The sequence below is a fragment of the Perognathus longimembris genome, chromosome 6, assembly GCF_023159225.1.
Source record: "Perognathus longimembris pacificus isolate PPM17 chromosome 6, ASM2315922v1, whole genome shotgun sequence".
In the NCBI taxonomy this organism is placed as follows: Eukaryota; Metazoa; Chordata; class Mammalia; order Rodentia; family Heteromyidae; genus Perognathus; species Perognathus longimembris.
The window spans coordinates 14582767-14607363 of NC_063166.1; the positions used below are offsets into that span (position 1 = coordinate 14582767).

At 45.6% G+C, this 24597-nt stretch overlaps 2 protein-coding genes across 6 annotated transcripts; one reads left to right on the forward strand and one right to left on the reverse strand.

Moving 5' to 3' along the window:
* Positions 1 to 654: 654 nt before the first annotated feature.
* Positions 655 to 6535, reverse strand: Mrps18b (mitochondrial ribosomal protein S18B). Its single transcript, XM_048348181.1, has 7 exons — positions 6427 to 6535; positions 5248 to 5353; positions 5045 to 5142; positions 4866 to 4934; positions 3981 to 4047; positions 2504 to 2563; positions 655 to 1054 (listed from the first exon to the last, which is right to left on the reverse strand). The coding sequence occupies exons 1-7, from the start codon at positions 6502 to 6504 to the stop codon at positions 768 to 770; spliced, it is 765 nt and encodes a 254-aa protein (XP_048204138.1). The 5' UTR covers positions 6505 to 6535; the 3' UTR covers positions 655 to 767.
* A 369-nt stretch (positions 6536 to 6904) lies between these two features.
* On the forward strand, positions 6905 to 23555 carry Ppp1r10 (protein phosphatase 1 regulatory subunit 10). Of its 5 annotated transcripts, none has more exons than XM_048348100.1 (21): positions 6905 to 7141; positions 7365 to 7892; positions 13888 to 14005; positions 14992 to 15078; positions 15228 to 15363; positions 16043 to 16094; positions 17298 to 17375; positions 17519 to 17692; positions 17892 to 17997; positions 18100 to 18212; positions 18939 to 19039; positions 19233 to 19380; positions 19456 to 19614; positions 19717 to 19963; positions 20102 to 20165; positions 20282 to 20476; positions 20855 to 20930; positions 21165 to 21278; positions 21409 to 21771; positions 21820 to 22101; positions 22311 to 23555. In XM_048348100.1, the coding sequence occupies exons 3-21, from the start codon at positions 13899 to 13901 to the stop codon at positions 22418 to 22420; spliced, it is 2712 nt and encodes a 903-aa protein (XP_048204057.1). In that variant the 5' UTR covers positions 6905 to 7141; positions 7365 to 7892; positions 13888 to 13898; the 3' UTR covers positions 22421 to 23555. The 5 variants fall into 5 exon arrangements, with proteins under 5 accessions (XP_048204057.1, XP_048204056.1, XP_048204054.1 ...); XM_048348099.1 differs by having other exon boundaries at positions 6908 to 7141; positions 21409 to 21752; positions 21801 to 22101; XM_048348097.1 differs by having other exon boundaries at positions 6912 to 7141; positions 21409 to 21894; positions 21940 to 22101.
* The last annotated feature ends 1042 nt before the right edge of the window (positions 23556 to 24597 follow it).

The window sequence follows — 24597 nt, forward strand, 5'->3', positions numbered from 1 at the left end:
TTTCTGGGCCAGTGAGCAGCTGGGAACAGGAACACAGCCACGGGGGAGAAGAGATGGCAAAAGCCATCCTGCTAGGATGGTACTAGTGCCTATCCCCTGCCAAGTATGATACAGGAGCCCCGAGCAGGGCCAGATTAATCTGACCCCCCCCCCCCACTCCCGCCTCACAGCAGTCTATATGTGAAAAAACAGCACCACTGAGCAACTTGCCCCAGATTCAATATGAAGTGATTCAAAGCAAAGCCAGAGACTGGAGAAACAGTTTTATTGTGGAAATGCTGCCTAGGCAGTCTGCAAGTGACAGCTGAAAGCATACACAGAGACTTGGGCTACCACACACATCTACACTGCCCTCCCCCAATCTCAAATGGACTTGTCCTCTTTAACAGTTATTTTCTGGGCTGGGAATATGGCCTAGTGGCAAGAGTGCTCACCTCCTACCTGGGTTTGATTCCCCAGCACCACATATATAGAAAACGGCCAGAAGTGGCGCTCAAATGACAGAGTGCTAGCCTTAAGCAAAAAGAAGCCAGGGATAGTGCTCAGGTCCTGAGTCCAAGGCCCAGGACTGGCAAAAAAAAAAAAAAAAAAAAAAAATAGATTACCTACATTAAAGAAATCTTTAAAAACAAAACCAAAAAATAAAAAACAATTATTTTCTTCCTCTGTCTGTCATTAGCAAAAACTAGACAATCTTCCAGATAAATCCCATCGCATAATACTAGAGACTCTCTCCTAATTCTTCAGACCTCCCCTGTCTACAAATCCTAAGAAGCATTCTGAGGGTCCTCTCTGGAGGCTTCAACTGGTGGTGTGAGAGGCAGCTCAGGCATTGATTCGGGTGGGGGGCCGCTTTCTTCTTTGAGATTTCCCCGATAGAGCCGGCGAAGGCGGGACAGTTCTCTCTCGGGTGGCTGTTGCCAGCTGTACCATGAGTACCAAGGGTCTCCTGAAACCAGGGTGGGGGCTGGCGGAGTAGCACTCACGGCTCCATGAGAGGTACTGAAGTCAACGTCCCGGGGTTCAACCTGGGGAATGTGGTAGCTGAGGAGACCTAAGAGATTTAGAAGGAGAAATGAGCTTAGCTCCACTGGCTCTCACTTTGTAATCCTATCTAGAGGATCACGGTTTGAAGCTAGCTGAGGCAGACAATACAGGAGACTCTTCTCCAATTAAACAGTTAAAAGCCAGAGGTGCAATTGTGGCTCAAGTGGTAGAGTACCAGCTGTGAGCAAAAAAGCTAGGGAAGTACTGGCTCTGAGTACTGGGGGAAAAAAAGCCTAAAACAAAAATTAAAATAAAGGAGAAATGAGCTGGGTGCTGGTGGCTCACACCCATAATCCTAGCTACTCAGGAAGCTGAGATTTGAGAATCGCAGTTCAAAGCCAGCTCAGGCAAGAAAGTTCATGAGACTCTTGTTTCCAATTAACCACCAGAAAACCAGAAGTAAAGCTGTGGCTCAAATTTGGTGGCAGAGCATTAGTCTTTAGCAAAAGAGCTCAGGGTTCAAGCCCTGAGTCCAAGTCCCAAGACCAAGAACTACAACAACAACCAAAAAAAAAAAAAGAGAGAGAAATGAAGAATGAGGAAATTGTAATCCCTCTGTACATCACCTCTATATTAACAATAACATATATTATTTAAAAAATGAGGAGGGGTAGTTCAGATTCAGATGAGAAAAATGACCCTAGAAATAAAAGAATCCTAGTAATCCTAGTACTGTAATCCTAGTACTAAGGAGGCTAAGATATGAGGATTGAGTTTCCAAGCCAGCCCAGGCAGGAAAGTCCACCAAAAAAGCTGGAAGTGAAGCTGTGGCTCAAGTGGTTGAGTGCTAGCCGTGAGCAAAAGGAAGCCCAGGGCAGTGCTTAGGCCTTGAGTTCAAGCCCCAGGACTGGCAAAAAAAGAAAAGAAAAAGAGACCCTTAAAGCCATGCACTACACCTGGGATTGTAGCTACTTAAGAGGCTATTCTTCCATGCAGGAAAAGGAGACTTTTATCTCTAATTAACCAACTTCCAAGCTGGAAGTGGAGTTATGGTTGCAGTGGTAGAGCACTAGACATTGAGCAATAAAGGTAAGAGACAGAACCTAGGCCTTGGGGCTGGGGATATGGCCTAGTGGCAAGAGTGCTCGCCTCGTATACAAGAAGCCCTGGGTTCGATTCCCCAGCACCACATATACAGAAAATGGCCAGAAGTGGCGCTGTGGCTCAAGTGGCAGAGTGCTAGCCTTGAGCAAAAGGAAGCCAGGGACAGTGCTCAGCCCCTGAGTCCAAGGCCCAGGACTGGCAAAAAAAAAAAAAAAAAAAAAAAAAAAAAAAAAAAAAAAGAACCTAGGCCTTGAGTTCAAACCCCAGTACCAGGACCTAAACAAAACAAAAGACTCTTAAACTAGGTTGGGTGCCATCTTTTCAGAGAGGTAGGAGCACTTAAACATATCTTCTGGGCCTAAATCACCTTCTTTAAGCCTAAGAAAACTGGTATTTCCTATCTCATGCTCACCATGCTCCCTGGCTTTGTGGATGGCCTGGGTCAACTTCTTGTGCTGCTTCATACAGACACCTATGGAAAGAAAAATTAACCTGGTGCTCATTCTATAAGGCATAGTAAATAAAAGAACATAACTGTTCCTACATGCTGACAGAGAGCTAGATTTAAAGATGTGCCTTTACTTAGTGGCCAGACCCTAAATCCAAGCCCCACAACTGCCCCTCCCCCCCACAAAAACAGCTGGAAGTGAAGAAGTGGATGAAATGGTAGAGCACTAACGAACACAAAAGCTAAGGGACAGTGCCCAGGCCCAGAGTTCAATCCCCAGGCCAGAAAAAAAATAAAGAAAGAAAAATTGAGGCAGGATGATTGAAAGTTTGAGGTCAGCCTGGGCTATATAATAAAACTGTCTAAAAAAAAAAAATCTGGGAGCCAATGGCTCACACCTGTAATCCTACTCAGGAGGCTGGAAGCTGAGGATCACAGAAAAGTCCATGAGACTACTAGCCACTAAAAATGCTGCAAGTAGAGCTGTGCTTCAAGTAGTAGAGTGCTAGCCTTGAGCAAAAAAGCTCAAGAACAGTGTCCAGACCCTGAATTCAAGCCCCGAGACAGGCAGATACACACAATAGAAACCTTTGTGATAAACAATATTGATTATAGGTTTTACCCCTATTAATAGTGTGGTTGGATAATGGTTTGCTGCAAATTTTTTCAATATAGGGAAAATAAAGGATGTTAGTCTGGCTTTGTGGATCCTCTGGTCTCTGTTTCAACTTTGCCACTGCTGTTTGGAAACAATTGTGGACAATATAAAAACAAGAGGAGGGGACAGCTGTGTATCAGGTGGTAGAGTACTGGCCTAGCAAGCATAAGGTCCTGAGTTCAAACCCCAGAACCATAAAAAGTAATTAAAAAGCACATGGCAGTGGACCAGATGCAGCTTGTGGCTAGAGTTAGGGAATAAATATAATCTTGAGGGTGACACTAACCAAGATAATGTACACATAAATGGACAGGTTAAATTGGAATCCCTTTGTACAACTAAAAAAAAAACTTTTTAAGCATTAAAAATTACACCATCTTGAATTGTCATGCTTAAATTTGGGAGTTCTACCTGAAGTGACAATGTAGTAATAGTTTGCTTATCATATGCCAGGACTGCCAAAATAACTAAGGTGATAATAGTACAAATGTGAGCGCTCATTTATGAGAAAAGCCTTTTGTAAAAGTGAAGAGACCTTAAAGAAAATAACTGTCATTTACCTTTGAAGAACTACATTTAGTCTGCTTATAGATACTTGTATCTTTTGTCTACATATAAATGTTTCAGCATGAGTATCACCATTAAGCTAAGAGTTCCAAAAAGTGTAGGTATACTTTATGTATGCCATAAATTGGAGCCCCCAAATACCTGTTGTCTAACTGCATAAACAAGGGGTGCTCCAAGGAAAAGCTATTCTGGTACAGACAGTGATGACAGGCTAACCTGTGTACGGGGCATGGAAGATAATACCCGTGTGAGCGCAGACAAACTGCTCCAAGAGCTTCACATTCTGTGGAGAATGGTAGAGAAACATAAGCAGATGGAAAAGTAGCAAGACCATAAAAAGTACACAATCCCAACCCATCCACAAAGATACTCTTCCTTCTCTTGTTCTCTGGATGCTACTCTTGTTATTTCCCAGCTTTAATCCCATCAATTCACTTTTTTAATCCCATCAATTTGTTAGCCTTTCAACTATTTCACTTGTCCATCCTATACTCTGCCACTGGACTCTGGCAGAAGTCTCTTTTGAAGAGTTTACCTTCTAAGGTCAACCTTAGAGCAAAAACCTAAGGTTGGTCATCGGAAGGCCCAAAAAGCACTAAAAAATGATGTTGTAATATGTATAAACAGCCAAGGTATATAACAGAATAATGAATATTATACATACATGATGAAAAACAACCTCATAGGTGTTTGTTTTGTTGTTGCCAGTCCTGGGGCTTGAACTCAGGGCCTGAGCACTGTCCTTGAGCTTCTTTTTGCTCAAGGCTAGCACTCACACCTATAATCCTAGCTACTCAGGAGACTGAGATCAGAGACTCTCAGTTTGAAGCCAGGAGCAGGAAAGTTCATGAGACTCTTATCTCCAGTTAAAATAAAAAAGCCAGAAGTAGCACTATAGCTCAAGTGGTAGTGTGCTAGCCTTGGGCAAAAGGAGCTTGAGGACAGTGCCCAAGCCCCAGGACTTGGCAAACAACAACAACAACAAAAAGACTATAAAGGTACCAGAATATAAAAACAGGTGGGGCACCCACAGCACTATCTCTAACATTATGAAGACACTCTAAATCCAAATCCGTCCTCTAGATAAAATGTTCTCCTTACCCTAAAGTCAACGTGCAATTTGTGATCTCGGCAGATGGGGCAAGGATTTCCAGCAACTTTATTCTTACGCTGTAGAGAAGAAATTAGTAGTTGAAAGTATCCAAAAACCTTGTCCAAAAAGAAGTGCTGTTGCTAGCCCTATTACGCATGCCACAAACGTGCCACCCTCAAAAACTCACAATGCACGTCTTTCGAGTCGTCTGTGGGGGTACACCACCTTTGTGATTGCGGCGATAATCAGCCCAGACAGGGCGAGAACCATAGCGATTCTCATATTCTGAAACAAAAAATCAGACAAGTTATATCCCGGTGGGAGTACAGGTGTGTCTGTCCATTTACTTCAGACCTCACCTGATCCTCTCCCTTCCCCAATTAGGTATACCTTCTGATTCCAGATATTTCCAGGGTTCATTCTCATAGGGGGAAATGGGAAGCGTGGGCAAATCTTTTTCAGGAGAGGCTTTGGTGCAAAGAGTCTGGAGGGGAACCTACAAAAGAGGGGGGGAAAATAAGAGAAGGAATTCAAGGAAAGGATTCCATAGTTTTCTTTGCACTTTGGGGAGAGGAGGAATGTGTCCAGTGTATTAATGTAACTTAGCAGAAATACATTATAGAAGGTATTATTTTGTAGGTGTTAAACTGACAAATCAACTTTCTCCAATATCCAACTGAATTCTATGCAATAGGTTAAATGGAAAGGGATAACCAGGAATAGGTAGCTGGGAATCTTCTTAGAGAAGACTAATTAAAAAACCTGGCAAACAAAGGTACTGTGCTTTAGGGGAATTAACTGAATCTGGTGGAAGGGGGAAAATAGGGTATTTGTCCTATTGGAAGCAAGATGTACGGTGGCACAGGGGACATAGCACAGGTTAATCTCCAGTCCAATCCCAAGTCACTGAGTTGCTCAGTTTCATATATGGTTGAAGGTCAACATTCCACAGAACAGATTTGAGTCCTCACGCTTGTTTAAAGCTACCAAGCCTGTAATTAATTCTGTCGTGACTTCGATCACTGCTTTTCAAATCTACTTTAGGGAGTGGCAGCTAAGCAAGTCTTCCTATCTCGCCCTGCACTACTACGAACCTCCAGGGTGGTGAGTACCTAAGGCTGGAGGGAAACCTCAACCTTAAGGGCAGAATTGATCGCTCCTGCGTGTTCTTTTAAGAAACAGATTCCCAAGTCGTAAGAATGTGCTCTGGCTACATAAATCTTGGCTACAGTTACTAGGGGATAGCAGGAGCTGGTAGATATTAAGATCTCTTAAATCCAAGAACATGCAGGGCAACATAGTATTATATAGTTTACGGCTGCCTAATATCTAGGGATATAATCCGACCTTGTAATTACTTTATCGAGGTGGCATTTTGAGAAGTCATAACCCTGATTCTCAGGACTAGAGAATGAGAAGAGGCGCGCCGCTCTGGACAAGGGAAGGTGTTGCGGGAAGTGTCAGGCCAAAACATTAATATCTGCCCGCTGATTCAAGGAGATGGAAAGACGACCTAGAGAAAGCATAACAAAGTCAGGGCTCTGAAAATAACGTCCTCGGAGGAGTTACCTGAACTCCGTAAGCACTTTGGAACGGTAAAAGCCTAGGAAGCCGCCCCCGTAGCGTGTTCAATACGGAGGCTGCCATCTTGACGTACGCCCGGAGTAGAAATGTCCGGGAGAACGACTGCGCATGCGCCGGACACTGGGCGGGCCAAGAATGATCCCGCACTGCGGAAGAGGGCGGCGTGTTTGCGTCAGCGCGGAAGCGTAAAAGGGAAGCCGCGGGGGGCGGGGAGCTAATTTCAACTGCGTCACAATCGAATTAGGCCTCAAAATTACTTGTTTTTGGACTAGTCACTACGAGTCATAGAATCTATACTTATAGTATGCCTTGGAAGAAATTTTGAGCGCGATTTTGAGCGCGATCCTTCCAGTGCGCATGCGCCTGCAGATTTCTACCAATCGAGGGTGAGAAATGTTTGCCTGGGCGGAAGTGGAGGACACAGAGGAAAAGGTGGAGCTAGATTTTCTGATCATGCGCTCGCAACCGGGCGGCGGCCGGGAAGAAGGCGGAAGTTAGTGGTGGGGAGTTGCCCTTAGCGAAAGGTAGGTTATCCAATCAGCGGCCGAGTTGTACTTCACGTTGGCCAATCATCTCACGCCTCGCGCACAATGTCTCGCGACAAGGGCGTTTCAATAGCACGTTTGAGTGCGTTGGGTGGAGTCCGGATATAAAAGACTCCGCCCGAGCGGGCAGCCGCCATTCTGGTGTTCGTTTAGAGGTAAGTTTCCCGTCTTGCCGTTTAGGGCGTTAGGTTCCGCGGCGGTTGTTGGGCTGGGAAGCGGGCTAGGCAGGATCTGGGAGGCAGCCACAGCTTATCTAAAGCGGCTATGACCTGTTTGGGACGTGGGGATGTCTTTTGGACCACAAAGGTGGCATTGGAGGGTCTTCTAAAGCGTCCCGTACTGACCGCATCTTTCTCCCTTGTGTTCCTTTCATCCCAGGTTGAATTTTCTCGGAGAAAGACCACGAGGTTGGCCACGAGGAAAACAGAAACGAGCCGCAGCAACATCTAAGCCCTTCAAAGGATCCTGAGAGGGGGGAAAGGGAAAACAGCCGCCACCAGCCCAACCACTGTGTCTTCTGCCCCTTCCCTCCTCCTATCTTGCCCACCCCACCAGCCCACGCTGCTTGGGACTTGAAATCTGTGGCCGAAGGACCGTCACCACATAACTTCAAAAATAATCAACCACCCTCCCTTCCTAAACCCACTCAATTTCACTCATCCAGCGTTTCCTTTTTTTGAATCCACTCAGCATTTTTTCTACGACCCCCCTCCCTAAATGCGGAGTTGGGTGGGGGGGAAAATGAATACTGAGTTGGTCTTTACTTTTTAAGAGACTTTTTGATCCAATGAGACCCCCCAAATAATTGAGTTTTGGGTCCTGGTTGGTTGTTTTATTTTTTTTCCTCCAAAATTTTACCCCCTCCCCCCTGAGCCCGAGGTGCTGACGTCGCAAAAAAATTGGATAGTAAGTGTCGATTTTCAAAAACCAGCCTTGCAACAAGAAATCAACGTTTCCCGTTGTGAAACCAAATGAGAGGAAGAAATGAGACCATAGAACAAATATAGAACTGGAGAAGGACCAATCAGGTCGCTTAATCTCCATTAAAAGGGCCTTTGGGTCTAAACAGTATATAGTTCTCTCCCTTCCCACCTTCTTCCCTGCCCTGCTGCTGGCAAGGAGAGGGTGGAGGGAGGGCCAGTAAGTGAGGATTTTGATGGTTAACCCTTGGTAATCCAGCAAATTTTCAGACTGCCAAAGCATAAGTGTTTTGCTTTTTATAAGGAGGAAAGTTTACCTTCCTCTGGTTAGCAGTCTACAAAAGGGTTAATGAGCTCACATACAAAAGATGGTGGATCTTGTGGCCCATAAGTCCCACTTCTTTGTGTGTGAGACAAGTAGGGTGCCTTTCAATTTGCCAGATTAATAAGCAATCTGTACATAAAGATTGCAGGGTAAGGAGATGGGCAGAAATGTTAGACGGCTATGAATTAAGTGATTGTTAAATCCTCTCTTTTAAAGTAATTTGCTTGGGTTTATATTGTATGGTTAAAATACGTGGCAATCTAGAAATAAAGATTGCAAGACACTTAAATTTAGGACAATATCTTAGTATCAGTACATACAAAATAGTTGGGGAGGTAAAGAATGTCTTGTAATTGTTGCAGGTTGCATAGGTTATTTAAAAGCAAAAATGATTAACAGTTTAACTTGGTACTTTATGGTGTGGGGGGTATACAGTTATAATGGGGAGGTTGGGGGGGTGCGGGGTTCAGGAGTATAAAGTTAAAAGCCATTTAGTGCAATTGAATGCTAGCTTTCTAAAAGATTTGTGTCGTTAAAGGAATTTTTTTTTCTTCCCTGCTTCAATATGGCGACTTTCCTTGTCCTTTTGTCTTGCAAGCGGCGTTGCAGGTTGTGTCTTGACCCATTTTTCTCCTGTCCTCCCACCTCAACCCTATTCGTTGAGAGGGGTCCAAGTCCTCCCCCTTTTCCCTTTACAGGGAGGATGGGGGTGGTCGATGGTAACAAATTGGACTTCAATTGCAAATTCCATTCTTACCCGCAGAAATTGTTCTTTTAAATATTTTAATTGCTTCTAATTTTCACTAGGTTCTTACTGATTCGAATTAGGTTAAAGATTCAGGATCGGGATTGGCTTCTGTTTTGCTTTCTGCTTTTATTTATTTTTTCTCTCCTTTTAAAACGTGTTTAACAATGTAACTAGAGCTATCGGCAAGGGCGGAGTAGCTTTTTTTAATTGAGTCCTCTTCTCCATTACAAGATGGCGTCTTCCTCCGCCTTTGTTGTTTTTCTCTCCCTCCTTTTGCCACCCAGCGCTTAGGGCCGCCCTAGAAACTTGGCTTAGGGGGAGGAGCAGCAGCCTTGGAAGGTGATGTAATCAGCTTGCTTCTTCCTCTCCACCCTCTGGAAACTCCACCCCCCCGGCAGAGTCCTTCTGAACTCCCAGTGCCCGCTGTTGCTAGGGAGAAGACATTTTTCTTATGTTTCCTGTATTCTTCAGTTACTATCTTTTAAGGCATTTACCTTGCAGGGATAAAAAGCTTATAGGAATTAGGCATGAGCGCTGCCTCTCTCCTTGGGTAGCTCTTGTTTGATTTTCACCGTGCACTCATCACAACTGCTTTGAAGCTTAGCAATCTTCAGTGAAAAAACAGCCAAGTCTCACTTTGAGAATGGGAGGTGTATGTATGGGTGTTTTGGGGGAGACTGAGGAACAAGGGCTAATGAGGCAGAAATGTACCATTGCTACTAAGAGTCTAGTCTTGGGCTTCCTTCAGGGAATTGGTAATGTGGGGGCAGAGTGGGTACTTTTAGGGCTGCCTAAGTCACCTATGTTCCCACCTCAGAATTTTATTCAATGCCGTATTAAGTTCTCCAATTGCTTAGTTCCTGTACACTGGTACTAGGATGAGAAGTGAATCTTTTAGGAAAGGAGGCGGCAGTTGTAAACTCGAGGCAGGGGGAATCAAGCTACGGTTTCTGGTAAGCAAAACATTTCTGGTATTACATTTCACAACCTTCATTTCTTTTTTTTCTAAAGAGCCACCTTTTTTGAATTTCTTTTTCCTCTCTAAAAGAAATTCCTTGGAAGTACCTGATGAAAGAAATATGCCCTCTTCATTTTTTTTTTACTTGTTAAGTGCTGTGGCTATTGGTGCATGTTGAAGGCCATGGCCCTGTGGGTGGTATTGGGTGTCTGGTTCTTTCCTTATCTTTCCCCTCTTCCCTCCAGCTTTCTCAATCAGATCTTTAGGAGACTTTCCTTTCTTAAAATCCTGCATCAAAGCGTGGGGGACAAGTTGCTAGGCAGAATTTGAAAGCCTTTCTCTGCAACTTGTCCTATAATGACTTCGTACAACAGGGCTAGTGTGCTGCTCTGTGCAGGTTCTCAAGTTGCCAAATTTCCAGATTGGATGGGAAAGCCTCTTTTCTATTGACCACAGTCTCTTTTTTTTTTTTTTTTTTTTTATAAATGTCTTTTAAGCAGCTTTCCATGTGCCTCTGCAGCATATCTAACACGACTTGGGAGCGGAGCATTCTACCTACTCAGCTACCTGGTCACTATCGAGCAGGGGATCTTCCTTTATGTCAGGAGATTACAAGAAAGGTCCTCTAGGGGAACCAGAGCCATCCAGAGAACCTTGGAGAACTTCGTCTTTGTAATCTGGCCAAAGTTCTGGGTTCTTTTCCTGTGGATGAGGATGATATAAGTAATTTTTACATCCTTATTGAAACCCAGATAAGCTTTTGGAAATGTCTTGTGCCAGATTTCCAGAACTGACAAGGACTTAAAACCACCTCGAGGAAGAGAACGCCTATGGCGTGTAGTTCACTATTGGGTCATTATGACCATGTGTAAAAGCACTGAGGAAAGGGAACAAAGCATTTTCATTTCCAGAAATTCTAAGGACTTTGCAGTTAAAATAGATGTGGGAGTGTTTTTGTTTTCCTTTGAAGATACAAAAACTGGCTTTTTTTTTTTCTTTTTCTGAGCCAATGCAGTCCATTTTCCTTGAAATGTAGGGAACAACTAGCCAAAATGGATTTTTCCCCCATGTTTTTAAATCAAGTAACCAAGTAAAATTCATTTTGGAGTCATATAAAAATGGTCTTTGTAAAGACAATAGGAAATTTCCAAGTACCTTGGGTCAGTAGTGCATTGCTCTGACCTAACAAACATCCTCTTACAAGAAGCTTAGGTTATGACAAAAGTGGTAGGCAGAGGGCTTGATAAAGCCCCCTTTGTATATGTGCTGCCTTTAAGGAAATTAGCAGCGCATTAAAAGAAAGTATAGCCATGTCTGGACTATTTGTGGTTCTAGGAAGCTTCTCCAAGCTTTATTTCAGGACCCAGATCATGAGTTACCTAGGTGATGTGTTGATATTTGATCCCTGCTTTCCCGATCAACACTCTTGCCCTGGCTGTTGACCTGTACCAGGAATGTTAGGCTATTTCTTTCTACTCAATACCTTGGAACTTCTTTCTTTCATTGTGTACTTACTCCCAAGAAAGAACTAGAAGAGGAGTTCTTAATTTCAAATGAGAAAAAAGCCACTGAGAAATCCCACCTAACATTTTATCATAGTTGGTGCTCATAAGACAAGCTTAATTGCATTCCAAAATATAGTAGAAGACAAATAGTCTAATGTTTATATTTTCTCTGCTAGCTTCTTTGATTATTATCTTTTATTCTGGCTTGCTTTATTATACAAACGGGAATTATAAAGCACCTGGGTCTCACTTCCAGCAGAGGGCACTGGACACAATGTAGCTTCCTAGTCTTTGTGTTTTTCTCAAAAATGGCTATTCTCTCTCATCCTCTTAAATGAAGGATGCTTTGAATTCCTGGAGCACAGTAGCAGGCCTATCCGCTCTTTAGAGGGGAGTTCTTCAAGTCCTATTTATTTACTCTGAATCAGTGGAGTCAGTTTGAAGTGATTAAGGCTTTTTTGTTAAATTTCATGTATTTTGATTTGGGATCTGCTAGGTGTGTATATACATAAATTTTTTCTCAGTCTCGATTGCTTATGAGATTTATTATTACTCTGGGCCCACTCATTGCTTTTTCATTTCCCCAACAGATGGGAAATCTGTTATCTTTATAGTTTATATCACTCTCTAGGATCTTACTACAAGGGAAAAATTCCTTTATTCCTATTTGTCTCTAAAAGTGATTATATTTCAGTGGATTTAGCCATGAATTCTAATCTGCTTGAATGTTTTTCCCTCTGACCTCAGGTTCCACTGGTCCTCCTGGGAGTTCCAGGGCAGCAGTAACAACACAGCTTAGAAAGTAGTTTCTACTCATCTCTTAGCTGTTCTTTTTTTCTTTTTCATTTTTGGTGCTAGTCCTGAGGCTTGACCTCGGGGTCAGGGTGCTGTCCCTGAGTTGTTGTTTTTTTGTTTTGTTTTTTTTTTTATGCCAGGCTGGTACTGTACCACTTGAGCCATAGCTCCACCTCTAGCTTTTTTGCTAGTTAATTGGAGTTGAAAGTCTCATGGACTTTCCTGCCCAGGCTGGCTTCGAACTGGGATCCTCAGATCAAAGCCTGAGTAGCTAGGATTATAGGTGTAAACCATAGGTCCCTAGCAGTGTCTCGTAGCATTTCTTACCATGTTCAGCTCATGTTTTTGCTCATCTCTTAACATTTCTTACTGAATTGCCTCTCCACTTTCAGCCTGCAGGTTATAATTTTCAGAACCAAGATTGTATTACAAACCCCTGCCTTGCTGGTGCTGCCTCCTTGTTGCTGCTGCTTGCCTAGATTTTAGAAATTAATTTTTTCATTGAACTAAAAAGATTGATGTTGTTTTACTTATTTTTCTCTTTGGTTTGATGGAAGAAAACAAAATTTTCATCTTACAAAAAACTTTTCTACTGTAAATATAGTCATACTGACTTCATCTTTCTGCTGGGGTTATATCTGTCATCTTGTGCTGGATATAGGATTCAGAAAGATGTCTGTTTCTTTCCCACTCAGCATTAGCCGTCACCCTAATGCACATACTGCTGCTAAGGTTTTTATTTTGGTCCTCAGAAGCCTGTTTATAGAGGTAGTGTAAATAAAAACCCACGTGAGAACTATCTTGATCCTAAACAACCTGCTTTGTAATTTTATCCTGTCCATAAATAAAGTTTAGCTTTTAATTAACCCCTTTTGCCAATCCTGTCCAAAAAAAAAAAGCCTCTTTAAAATTTCCTGGCACTTTTTTTTTCCATCTAGCTTTGTTCCATGATATTTAAGTTTAGGCTTCTCTTGGGGATCTTGGGCTAGTGTGATTTTTGAGGAAGGGACCAGATATCCCTCTTTGCTTCTGAGAACACAAAATTTCTCTTTAATTCTGAAATAAAAACACATGCAGTGTTTGGTCAAAGCGTAACATCAGGGTTGAGGATGACCTTGTTTGTACCTTTGTTGTCATACTCTAAATTTGTGGAAGAATTTCACAGGTTTTTTGTTTTTTAAATCAGCTTCTACCTAAGCTGACAACTAGCCTGCCACTTGACAGTGATTATGGCCCTTAAAAGGCTAAGATGAAAAGGAATTTTTATAAAACAGCCCAAACATCCAAGATTAGCCCAGTTCTTCTCAAGCAACGAAAGGAGATGAGCTTAACAAGCAAAACTAAATGTCTAGTAGCACTGTACATCTTGTTCCGGGGACTAGGATCTTAGCTGTCATTGTGTGCAGACATAACGGATGTAAATAATGTGAAGCTCAGCTGCCCTAGGAGGCTTTAGTGGGAGTGCCAGAAGGGCCACCTGGTCCTCTGTCTTCCCAATCAGTCTTGTCAGGGTGGTTTTATCTAGAAAATGATGTCAATTAATGTAGATTAATTAGTCACAATTTTTTGTAAAAAACAAAACAAAAACTGATGGGATTAGAGGACTGTCTTGGCTACCCATTTATTCTGTGGATTTGTTTTGTCTTTCAGAAACCATAATCATGGGTTCGGGTCCCATAGACCCCAAAGAACTTCTCAAGGGCTTGGATAGCTTCCTTAACCGAGATGGGGAAGTAAAGAGTGTTGATGGGATTTCCAAGATCTTCAGGTGAGTCCAATACCCTTTGTTTTATTCCCTGGGAACAAAGCATGCTTTGTTGTGCTGTGGCTACAATTGAAGCAGCAGAACTGACTTTTCTGGAGGGGAAGCAGCGGTACAGTAAATGGAGGAGAATTGGAATTCATTGATACTAGATTAAGGAATAGAAAAAGGTGATTCGTTGGTTTCTAGCCACAATGAAAGCTACAGATTTGAACACTCAGCAGTCCCAGAGGAGTCACACTTTGCAAAGAGCGCGAGAGCCTGAATCCTTGGCTCTTGTGGGTCCTGCTCACTTATCCAAAATGTCAATTTCTTCAGATAACATCAAATTTTCCAAGAAAAAGCAAGTAAAGCTACTTCAGTCTTTTTTTTTTTTTTTTTGGCCAGTCCTGGGCCTTGAACTCAGGGCCTGAGCACTGTCCCTGGCTTCCTTTTGCTCAAGGCTAGCACTCTGCCACTAGAGTTTTCTGTATATGTGGTGCTGGGGAATCGAACCCAGTGCCTCATGTATACCAGGCAAGCTCTCTTGCCACTAGGCCATATCCCCAGCCCCTACTTCAGTCTTAAGTGGTCTGTGAAGGGCTAGACTGCCCAGAATCAATTCAGGTATATTGTGTGGATTAGAGAAGGGACAGTGGTCCCTCTTCAGATCAGAGACTTGATTGCCTCATTGATTGCCTTTTACCCCCACTTCATGGATTTCCATGTCCCTAGGGAACCATCTCACCTCCTGGAGGCCTGGTGACTTCCCCTCTCTGGAGTAAAGATCCTGTCCTCTGAGGTCTGTGGGAACTCCACAGATTATTAGATCCTTCTATAGGAGGAAACTGGCCGAGCATGTAGTGCATATCTTGTAATCCAGACTTGGCTGGCTGAGGCAGGAGAATTGTAATTGTGAATCCCAAGCCAGTATGGGCTACATAGACCTTGCTTGAGTGAATGCATGAATGAGTGAAGCTGCTATAATTCTAATTCCATCTCCTCTTTTGTAGTCTGATGAAGGAAGCACGAAAGATGGTGAGTCGGTGCACATACTTGAACATTCTCCTGCAGACCCAGTCATCAGAAATACTAGTCAAGTAAGTGGGGATCTGATTGGCTGGAATGGGAAAATGTAGCTGGATGTTGGGGAAGGCAAGGCACCGAGGTTCTGAATCATTAATAGGGGATCAAACATAGAGAATGTGCAATTTCCCAAACCCAAGATTCTTCTCCTAACTTCTTGCAGATTTATTGATGTTGGTGGCTATAAGCTTCTGAACAATTGGCTGACATATTCAAAGACAACCAACAACATTCCTCTCCTTCAGCAAATTCTACTGACCCTGCAGCACCTACCCCTAACTGTGGACCATCTCAAGCAGGTACCTTCATAGTGTGTGTGTGTGTGTGTGTGTGTGTGTGCACTAGACTTAAACTTGGGACCTGGGTGCTGTCCCTTTAGCTTTTATGCTGAAGCTTAGTGCTCTGCCACTTGAGTCACAGTTCCACTTCCAGATTTTTTTTGGTGATTAATTGGAGATAAGAGACTTCCCTGCCTGGGCTGGCTTCAAACTGTGATCCTCAGATCTTAACCTCCTGATAGAATTACAGGCAACCGGCACAACCCTAATTCTTTTTTAGAGTTAGCCTATGCAAAATTCCCACCAACTCTAATATGGGGCAGTCTACCTCTGTAAGGTAAAATGGCCAGAAAAAAAGAAATAGGAATTTATATTCAGAAGACTTGGTTTGAATTTATCTCCTCTAATAAGTTTGTGACTTGGGTCACTTTTTATTTATAACAGAGCCTCACTCTTTTCATTTATAAAATGGGAACAATTATTCCTACTTAACTGGATCATTCTAAGGATTAAATAAGAATTTATCTATAGCCACCCAGCAAGACACTTCCATTCAAATCCTATTACTACAAAAAAAAAAAAAGTAGAATGAATCTACAAAGGCTTGGTCCGTTTTAGTCAGCATTATGGGATGACTGAGGGGTTGTGCGTTTGTGGGTGTAGTTAACTCAGTGAGTTTATTTTCCTCCATCTCTTGTAGAACAACACAGCTAAGCTGGTGAAGCAACTGAGCAAGTCAAGTGAGGATGAAGGTAGGAGGCCTTCTCCCTGTTGTGGGCTTCTCTGTTCTCACCCATCTTTTCCCATCCTTGCATCCAGCCTTCCTCTTTCTGCCTCACCTTGTCTTTCTCTTTTTATTGAAAGTTTAAGTCTTCCAATCTATCTATCCTCTCCTCCTTATTCTCAATTCCAAATGAAATTGGTCCATTTCTCTGCTCTTGGGTATAAGATAAAATGCTGTACTTTAACTGAAACTGACTCTGAAGTGCATTTAGGATAAATTGCATATGCTTACCATTTTGGGAGGAAATACTGTCATTGTAGATTGTCTTATAGCCACTTGTTCCTGGTTTCCTTTTCTCCTTTTTTTTTTTTTTTTTTTTTTGCCAGTCGTGGGGCTTGAACTCAGTCTTGTGTGCTGTCTGAGGCTTTTTTCTTTCAAGGCTAGTACTCTACCACTTCAATCACAGCTCCACTTCCAGCTGTGTGTGTGTATGCGTGCTGGTTCTAAGGCTTGAACTCAGGCCTGGGCAATATCCCTGCGCTTTTTTGCTGTGCTCTTACCACTTGAGCCACAGTTCCATTTCTGGCTTTTTGGTGGTTAATTGGTTGGTTGGAATCTCACAGACTTTGCTGCTCATGCTGGCTTTGACCCTCGATCCTCATCTAAGCCTCCCGAGGAGCTAGGGTTACAGGTGTGAGCCACTGGCGCGCAGGACTTCCAGCTAGTTAGTTGGAGATAACGAGTCTCAGCTTCCTGCTTGGCTAGGATTATATGTATTTACCACTGGCTCCCAGCTGAGTTGAATCTTTATCACTAACAGTATTCCAGGAAAAAAAGGTTGCTCTGAACATTATTTAAGAGTCTGGTTTTAAATATGTCTCAGATTCTTTTTTTTCTTTTTTCTTTGGCCAGTCCTGGGGCTTGGATTTAGGGCCTGAGCACTGTCCCTGGCTTTTTGCTCAAGGCTAGCACTCTGCCACTTGAGCCACAGCGCCACCTCTGGCCTTTTTCTGTATATGTGGTACTAGGGAATCGAACCCAGGGCTTCATGTATACAAGGCAAGCACTCTTGCCACTAGGCCATATCCCCAGCCATGTCTCAGATTCTTTAAAACTTTTGTGTTGTATTGCACAGATTTCCCCAGTATTCTTTGTAAGCATCCCACTTTGTTTCCTGAAAGATTGTTAAATTATTACTCAATTATTTATTATCTGGTTTTCTTACCTGTAGAGCTCCGGAAATTGGCCTCAGTCCTTGTCAGTGATTGGATGGCTGTCATTCGCTCCCAGAGTAGCACTCAACCTGCTGGTAAGCTCCTTAGTCCTTTATCCCTGGCATTTATTTCTTTCCCACTAGGCTATGGCTGTTGGGTATCCCAAGTTAGCTGCACTTCTGACAGTCTTTTTCTTTAACTAAATGAAATCCTTTTCTACTTTGTATTTCTACGACAGAGAAAGATAAGAAGAAACGGAAAGAAGAGAGTAAGGGCCGAACCACTCCTCCTGAGCGGCCTGTAATTGAGGTGAAGGCTGAGACCCGGGCTGAGGAGGCCCCGGAGAAGAAGAAAGAGAAGCCCAAGTCTCTTCGAACCACAGCACCTAGTCATGCCAAATTCCGTTCTACTGGTAAGGCTGCTGGCTGGCCTTGAAGGGTGACAGGCACGTGGGCAGCTAGAGTATCAAACTCCCATGTGAAAGAAGGACACGGAGAGGCTGTGTGTGTGTGTGTAAGGGGGAAATACAAGGCTAGTGGAATTTCTATGGATGGGAACAGGGAGGACTAGTCAGGAGTGAGTTGAACTACAGCACCATATTGTCTTCCCAGGACTAGAGCTGGAGACGCCATCTTTGGTGCCTGTTAAGAAGAATGCCACTCCAGTCGTGGTGTCTGACAAATACAACCTTAAGCCCATTCCCCTCAAGCGCCAGAGGTATACACATCATTGTGGATTTCTGGAGGGGTTGGTGTGTGGGCACATGGGAGAAAAACTGGGGCAACTCAGATGTGGTATTGATCATTCCTTTTTTCTTAGCACCGTGGCTGCTCCAGGAGACCCTGCCCCTCCTGCAGAGAAGAAATACAAGCCCCTCAACACAACACCCAATGCCACCAAAGAGATCAAAGTGAAAATCATCCCGCCTCAGCGTGAGTCTAAAGTGGGGTTCTACTTGAAATTGGTAGCAAGCTCTTCTGGGAGGAGAAAATTAGTTTTTCTTCTTTCATTTTTTTTTTCCTTCACTTGCCTTGATGTCTTTTTCTTTTCCTTTTTTTTTTTTTTTTTCCATTCTGAGCCACTGCCCCTGGCTTCTTTTTTTTTTGGCCAGTCCTGGGCCTTGGACTCAGGGCCTGAGCACTGTCCCTGGCTTCTTTTTGCTCAAGGCTAACACTCTGCCACTTGAGCCACAGCGCCACTTCTGGCCATTTTCTGTATATGTGGTGCTGGGGAATTGAACCCAGGGCCTCATGAATACGAGGCAGGCACTCTAGCCACTAAGCCATATCCCCAGCCCCTCTGGCTTCTTTTTGCTCAAGGCTAGCACTGTCCCACTTGAGCCACAATGCCACTTCTTTTTTTTTGTTTATGTAGTGCTGAGGAATTGAACCTAGGGCTTCATGCATGCTAGGCGAGCACTCTACCGTTAAGCCACATTCCCGGCCCCACTTGCCTTGATTTCTTGGCATCCTTTCTGGTTTTTGCCTGTCAGAAGAGAAGTGAAATAGTGATAGTTTGGAATTTCTTGTGTGAGCCCTTTCATCTTGGGCTTTCTGTGTCCTAAGTGGAGGCAGTCTCACGGGCTCATTGCTACCTAGACTTTGTAGGAATATGATTAGAAGGAGGTCTGATGACCCCACTGTGGTTTTCTTTTGTAGCTATGGAAGGTCTGGGCTTTCTGGATGCCCTCAATTCAGCCCCTGTCCCGGGAATCAAAATTAAGAAGAAGAAGAAGGTTCTGTCACCTACTGCTGCCAAGGTATGGGGTCCTAGAATAGGAGAAAGAAGGGCAAAGTGTCAAGGAGTTGTTGGGTCTTGGGTTTAAACGGGAGGGGGGCGGTGTGACTGTTAGAAGAATCAGTTTCCCTTTCTTGGCAATCATTGAACTCAGTTGCCCTTCCTTGCCCCTGGCTTCCTGACAGCTCATTCTCTTTTTCTCTCTTTCATAATAGCCCAGTCCTTTTGAAGGGAAAACAAGCACTGAACCAAGCACCGCCAAACCTTCTTCCCCAGAGCCAGCACCACCTTCCGAGTGCATGGACACAGACCGCCCCGGCACGCCGGTGCCGCCCGTGGAAGTTCCCGAGCTCATGGATACAGGTAACCTGGAAACTGAGGGGCTGTGTGGGTTTGCCGGAAGATGGGATCTGGGTCTCAAACCTCTCCTCTTTGCAGCCTCTTCAGAGACTGGAGCTCTGGATGCAAAGCCAGTGGAGAGCCCTGGGGATCCCAGCCAGCTGACCCGAAAGGGCAGGAAGAGGAAAACTGTGACATGGCCTGAGGAAGGCAAGCTGAGAGAGTATTTCTATTTTGAACTGGACGAAACCGAACGAGGTGAGAGGCCCAGTTTCCTGCACAATAGGTGTGTGTTGCGAGCTCCAGAAGGACTTGGTTGGGCTTATTTTCCCTCGTTTGCTCTTTCTTCCCCCATCGTAGTAAATGTGAACAAGATCAAGGACTTCGGTGAGGCAGCTAAACGAGAGATACTGTCAGACCGCCATGCATTTGAGACAGCCCGGCGTCTGAGCCACGACAACATGGAGGAGAAGGTGCCCTGGGTGTGCCCGCGGCCTCTGGTTCTCCCCTCGCCTCTCGTCACTCCTGGTAGCAACAGCCAGGAGCGATACATCCAGGCTGAGCGGGAGAAGGGAATCCTTCAGGAACTCTTCCTGAACAAGGAGAGGTGAGCAGAGGTGTTGTTGTTCGTGTCCTTGTACTCCTGTGGGGAACCTGACACGGGAATTAAAGAACTGGAAGGGCCACCTGAGTAAATCTGTTTTTCTTTTTTCCTTTTTCTCATCATCTGCGATGTACCTGACAGTCCTCATGAGCCTGATCCTGAGCCCTATGAGCCCATCCCCCCTAAGCTCATCCCCTTAGATGAGGTGAGTGGTCAGTGGTCTGTGGTGATGGTGGGTGCTGCCGGACCAAGCTTGGTGTGTCTTTCATGTGAGGATATTTGCACTCTTTTCACTAGTCCCGACTTTTCTTCTGTTCCTAGGAGTGTTCTATGGATGAGACTCCATATGTGGAGACCCTAGAGCCCGGTGTGTCGGGGGGCTCACCTGATGGGGCAGGGGGCTCCAAGCTGCCTCCAGTTCTGGCCAATCTGATGGGAAGCATGGGTGCTGGGAAGAGTCCCCAGGGCCCTGGAGGAGGAGGCATCAATGTCCAGGAAATCCTCACGTCCATCATGGTACGCACTGTCCTTCCTTCCCCTTGCCCACTTTCTGTAGAGCCTCCTTAGGAGTTCGCTTTGCATTCTGTCTCCTGCAGTTTTTGGTTCGTATATTTTGTATTACCTCAGTGTATTGTTTGTATGTTTTGTTTTACCCCAATTTTTTTCGTGTGCATGTTTTGTTGGTGACAGAGTCTTGCCGTGTTACCAAGCTGTCCTGGAACTTGTAATCTTCCTGTCTCAGCCTCCTGAGCACTGGGATTGCAGGTGTGCACCCCACACTTGGCTTAACCCAGTTCTTTTGAGTCTTCCCACCTGCTAGTTACGGTTTTCTTTCCTTCCTGATGGTTGCCCTCACTGTCTATTCACCCTGTCTGTCCTCTTACCTCCTCACAGGGCAGCCCAAACAGCCACCCTTCCGAGGAACTGCTGAAACAACCGGACTATTCAGACAAGATCAAGCAGATGCTGGGTAATCTCCAGGGCTGGGCCAGGGGGCCCTGGGGCGGAAGCCAGCCAAGAGGCTGTGGGAAGCCGGGTTACACAGCTGCTCAACAGCTTAGGCAGCAAATGGGAGGGAAGACTGGATGGAGGGGCCCTAATTTTGCCAGGTTGGTCTGAGAGGGTCAGTTGGGTACACTGTTGGGGAAGCCATGCCATTCTTCTAGAATCCTCTTGCTGACTGTTCTCCTTTTTTCCTTAACAGTGCCACATGGACTCCTAGGCCCTGGTCCAATCGCCAATGGCTTCCCACCAGGAGGCCCTGGGGGCCCCAAAGGCATGCAGCACTTCCCCCCTGGGCCTGGGGGACCCATGCCAGGTAGGTGGTGAACGGGTACTTACATGGGCTTAGCTGCTTAGTTAGAAGCAGCAGAAGGTGCGAGGTGGTTGAGGCTGGCACTCATGACCGTCACAGAGAACTGATTGTCTCCTTTTTTCCTCCCTAACAGGTCCCCATGGAGGCCCTGGTGGGCCAGTGGGTCCCCGTCTTCTGGGTCCCCCACCCCCTCCCCGGGGGGGTGATCCCTTCTGGGATGGCCCAGGTGATCCCATGCGGGGTGGCCCAATGCGCGGGGGTCCGGGACCAGGTCCTGGACCCTACCATAGGGGCCGAGGTGGCCGAGGAGGAAACGAGCCGCCGCCGCCTCCCCCATTCCGAGGAGCCAGAGGAGGTCGCTCTGGAGGAGGACCCCCAAACGGACGAGGAGGCCCTGGTGGAGGCATGGTTGGAGGTGGTGGGCATCGTCCCCATGAAGGCCCTGGCGGTGGCATGGGCGGTGGCAGTGGACATCGTCCCCACGAAGGCCCTGGCGGTGGCATGGGCGGTAGCAGTGGACATCGCTCTCATGAAGGCCCTGGAGGAGGAATGGGCAGTGGACATCGCTCTCATGAAGGCCCCGGCGGGGGCATGGGCAGTGGACATCGCTCTCATGAAGGCCCTGGCGGGGGCATGGGTGGTAGTGGACATCGCTCTCATGAAGGCCCTGGACACGGGGGACCCCATGGCCATAGGCCACATGATGGCCCTGGTCACCGCGGCCATGATCATCGAGGGCCCCCTCATGAGCACCGTGGCCATGATGGCCCTGGCCATGGGGGAGGGGGCCACCGCGGGCACGATGGAGGCCACGGTCACGGAGGAGGTGAGGATGACATCTGGTACTGTAGAAGTTTCTGGAGAGTTGGGAGGCAGATCACCTGAGGTTTCCCTGTGTGCATGGCAGTTCCTACGTCCTCCAGACAAGACAGTCATCACTGGAGGCCATCGTCAGGATAGGCTAGACCCGGGTGGTGAGGGTACTGCTGGCCTCTTGGCCGTTTCCTATCTAACCATTCTGCCGTCACTCCACAGACATGTCAAACCGCCCTGTCTGCCGACATTTCATGATGAAGGGCAACTGCCGCTATGAGAACAACTGTGCCTTCTACCATCCGGGTGTCAACGGCCCCCCCTTGCCCTAGGGACTGCCTCCCCGCCCCCACCCACACCCTTGTGTGGACTACAGCCTTGCTCCTTCCACTTGTTATGGCTTCTGTGAGGCCCGTTTCCCCTTTTCCCCAGCTGATGAGGAGCCGGCCCCCAGTTCCCACCTGTTTGGGTTCCGTGGGGGGATTTGATCACTGGTGCGCATCGATGTGTACATATTTTCCTCCAGTCTGAGGAGGAGAGAGACTGGACACATTCTGTACCCTGGACTGCTGAAGAGGAGACCCAGTTGGCTTCACTTTATGAGGAGATTCACCCTGTGTCCCCCCAACCCCTTTCCAGTATTAGCCCTAATGCCTGAGAACCTAAAGCTGGTTATACTGGAGAACACTGCTCTCCTGTTGTGGTCCTCCACATGCACACACAACTCAGACATGGGGTCAGCTGCACTTAGGAAAGCGTCCAGCCAAGCTCACTATTTCTCATGGGGTGGGGAGATGGTGAGGGGTATTGTACATCCCACTGCACTGAGAGGGCTCAAGCGGGCTGGAATTGAGTTCTGGACCACACATCATCCCCACTCCTGTTATCACAACAGGCTTTTACTCTGTCCTTTTCAAGTACAAGACTGCAACTGTCAACACCCAAATCTGCATTATGGATCTGCTAGGTTCAATGATGGCACGTTCATGTCTGTGTCCAGTGAAGGTTTTAAAACGCTGGCAGAGAGAAAGCCAGTGGTGTTGGTCTGTCTGCCTTTGCTTACAACCATTCTGGAGACTTCCTAAAACACTGGAGACCAGCTTTTCATCTATTTAAGCCTGGCGCGCTGGGCCTGAGTCACACTACATGCACTGCCTCCGGGAGTTCACTTGCTCCTTGCCCTCATCTGGAACCTGTCAGCGTGAGGTTTGCTTCGGCCTCACCCTGCCCGCCGTCTCTGAATCCCCACCAGCTGCTCCCTGGATGGGTTCACAATGATTTTGCCCCTTCCCAGTCCTCTTCACCTGTCTTGGCATCAGTTGTTTTCTATGAAAACAGTGAATTGGTTGGGTTTGTGCAGGGTCTTGGGTTAGAACCACAATGGATTTGAGGATGAGTATTTTTTTCTTTTGGTTTTGTATATTTTGTACATTAATAATAAACAGTAAAGAGAAACAGCTTATTTAACCATTGCTATGTTTGGCCTCTTACTGTAACAAAAACAGCTGTTTTTAAGGTGCATTATGTGATCTTTGTGAGTCCTTTGTAACTAAACACTTGTTCTCTCTTCTAGTCACAGACCCAGTGGAATTAAAGACAGTTGTGTGGCATTAATTCCAGGGTACCCTCCCACGTGTACCAAAATCCAATACTGTTCACATTTTACAAAATGGCACATAACTTGACACCTCCAGTTTTTATATAAGTACAATGCATTTTCATCGATAGCACTCCTTCCATCATTCAACAATTTTTCTTTGCTGATGCTACCCAGGTTTGAAATCAGAACATTACACTTTGCTTTTCCTAGCTCAACTAGTGCTCTACCACTTGATTCATGGATCCAGCCAGATTTTTTGCTGGTTATTTTGGAGATAATCTCCCACTTTGTGTTTGGTTTTGTTTTGGTTTTTTTTGCCAGTCCTGGGGCTTGAACTCAGGACCTGAGCACTGTCCCTGAGCCACAGTGCCACTTCCAGCCTTTTCTATTTATGTGGAACTGAGGAATGAAACCTAGGGTTTTATGCAAGCTAGGCAAGCACTCTGCCACTACGCCACATTTTCAGCCCGATCTCTTGGACTTTTCTGCCCAGGTTGGCTTCAAACATCCTCCAGATCTCACCTCCTGAGTAGCTAGGATTACAGGAATGAGCCACCAACACCCACTTTGTGTGTGTGCCAGTACCTGGGCTTGAATTCAGGACCTGTGCACTTATCCTCTTGTTGTTGGTTGTGAGGCTTAAACTCAGGGCCTGGGCACTGTCTTGAGCTTTCACTCAAGGCTAGACCTCTACCACTTTGAGCCAGAGCACCACTTCCCATTTTCTAACGGTTAATCGTAGATAAGAGTCTCAGCCTTTACTGCTCAGGCTGGCTTTGAACCATGATCCTCAGATCTCAGCTTCCTGAATAGGTGTGAGCCACTGGTGTCCCCTCCCCCCCCCCAACACTTTTTTTTAAAGATGTGAGCCACCAACTCTTGTCCCTCCTGGACTTTTATTATAAAGAT

Coding starts and splice junctions, on each gene's coding strand:
- Ppp1r10 (XM_048348096.1), top strand. CDS start 13,899: ATGGGTTCGGGTCCCATAGACCCCAAAGAACTTCTCAAGGGCTTGGAT. Junction 20,477..20,854: donor AAATCCTCACGTCCATCATG/GTACGCACTGTC, acceptor ACCTCCTCACAG/GGCAGCCCAAACAGCCACCC. Junction 22,102..22,310: donor AGGCCACGGTCACGGAGGAG/GTGAGGATGACA, acceptor GTCACTCCACAG/ACATGTCAAACCGCCCTGTC.
- Mrps18b (XM_048348181.1), bottom strand. CDS start 6,504: ATGGCAGCCTCCGTATTGAACACGCTACGGGGGCGGCTTCCTAGGCTT. Junction 2,564..3,980: donor CTTCCATGCCCCGTACACAG/GTTAGCCTGTCA, acceptor TTCTTTCCATAG/GTGTCTGTATGAAGCAGCAC. Junction 1,055..2,503: donor CCACAAAGCCAGGGAGCATG/GTGAGCATGAGA, acceptor TAAATCTCTTAG/GTCTCCTCAGCTACCACATT.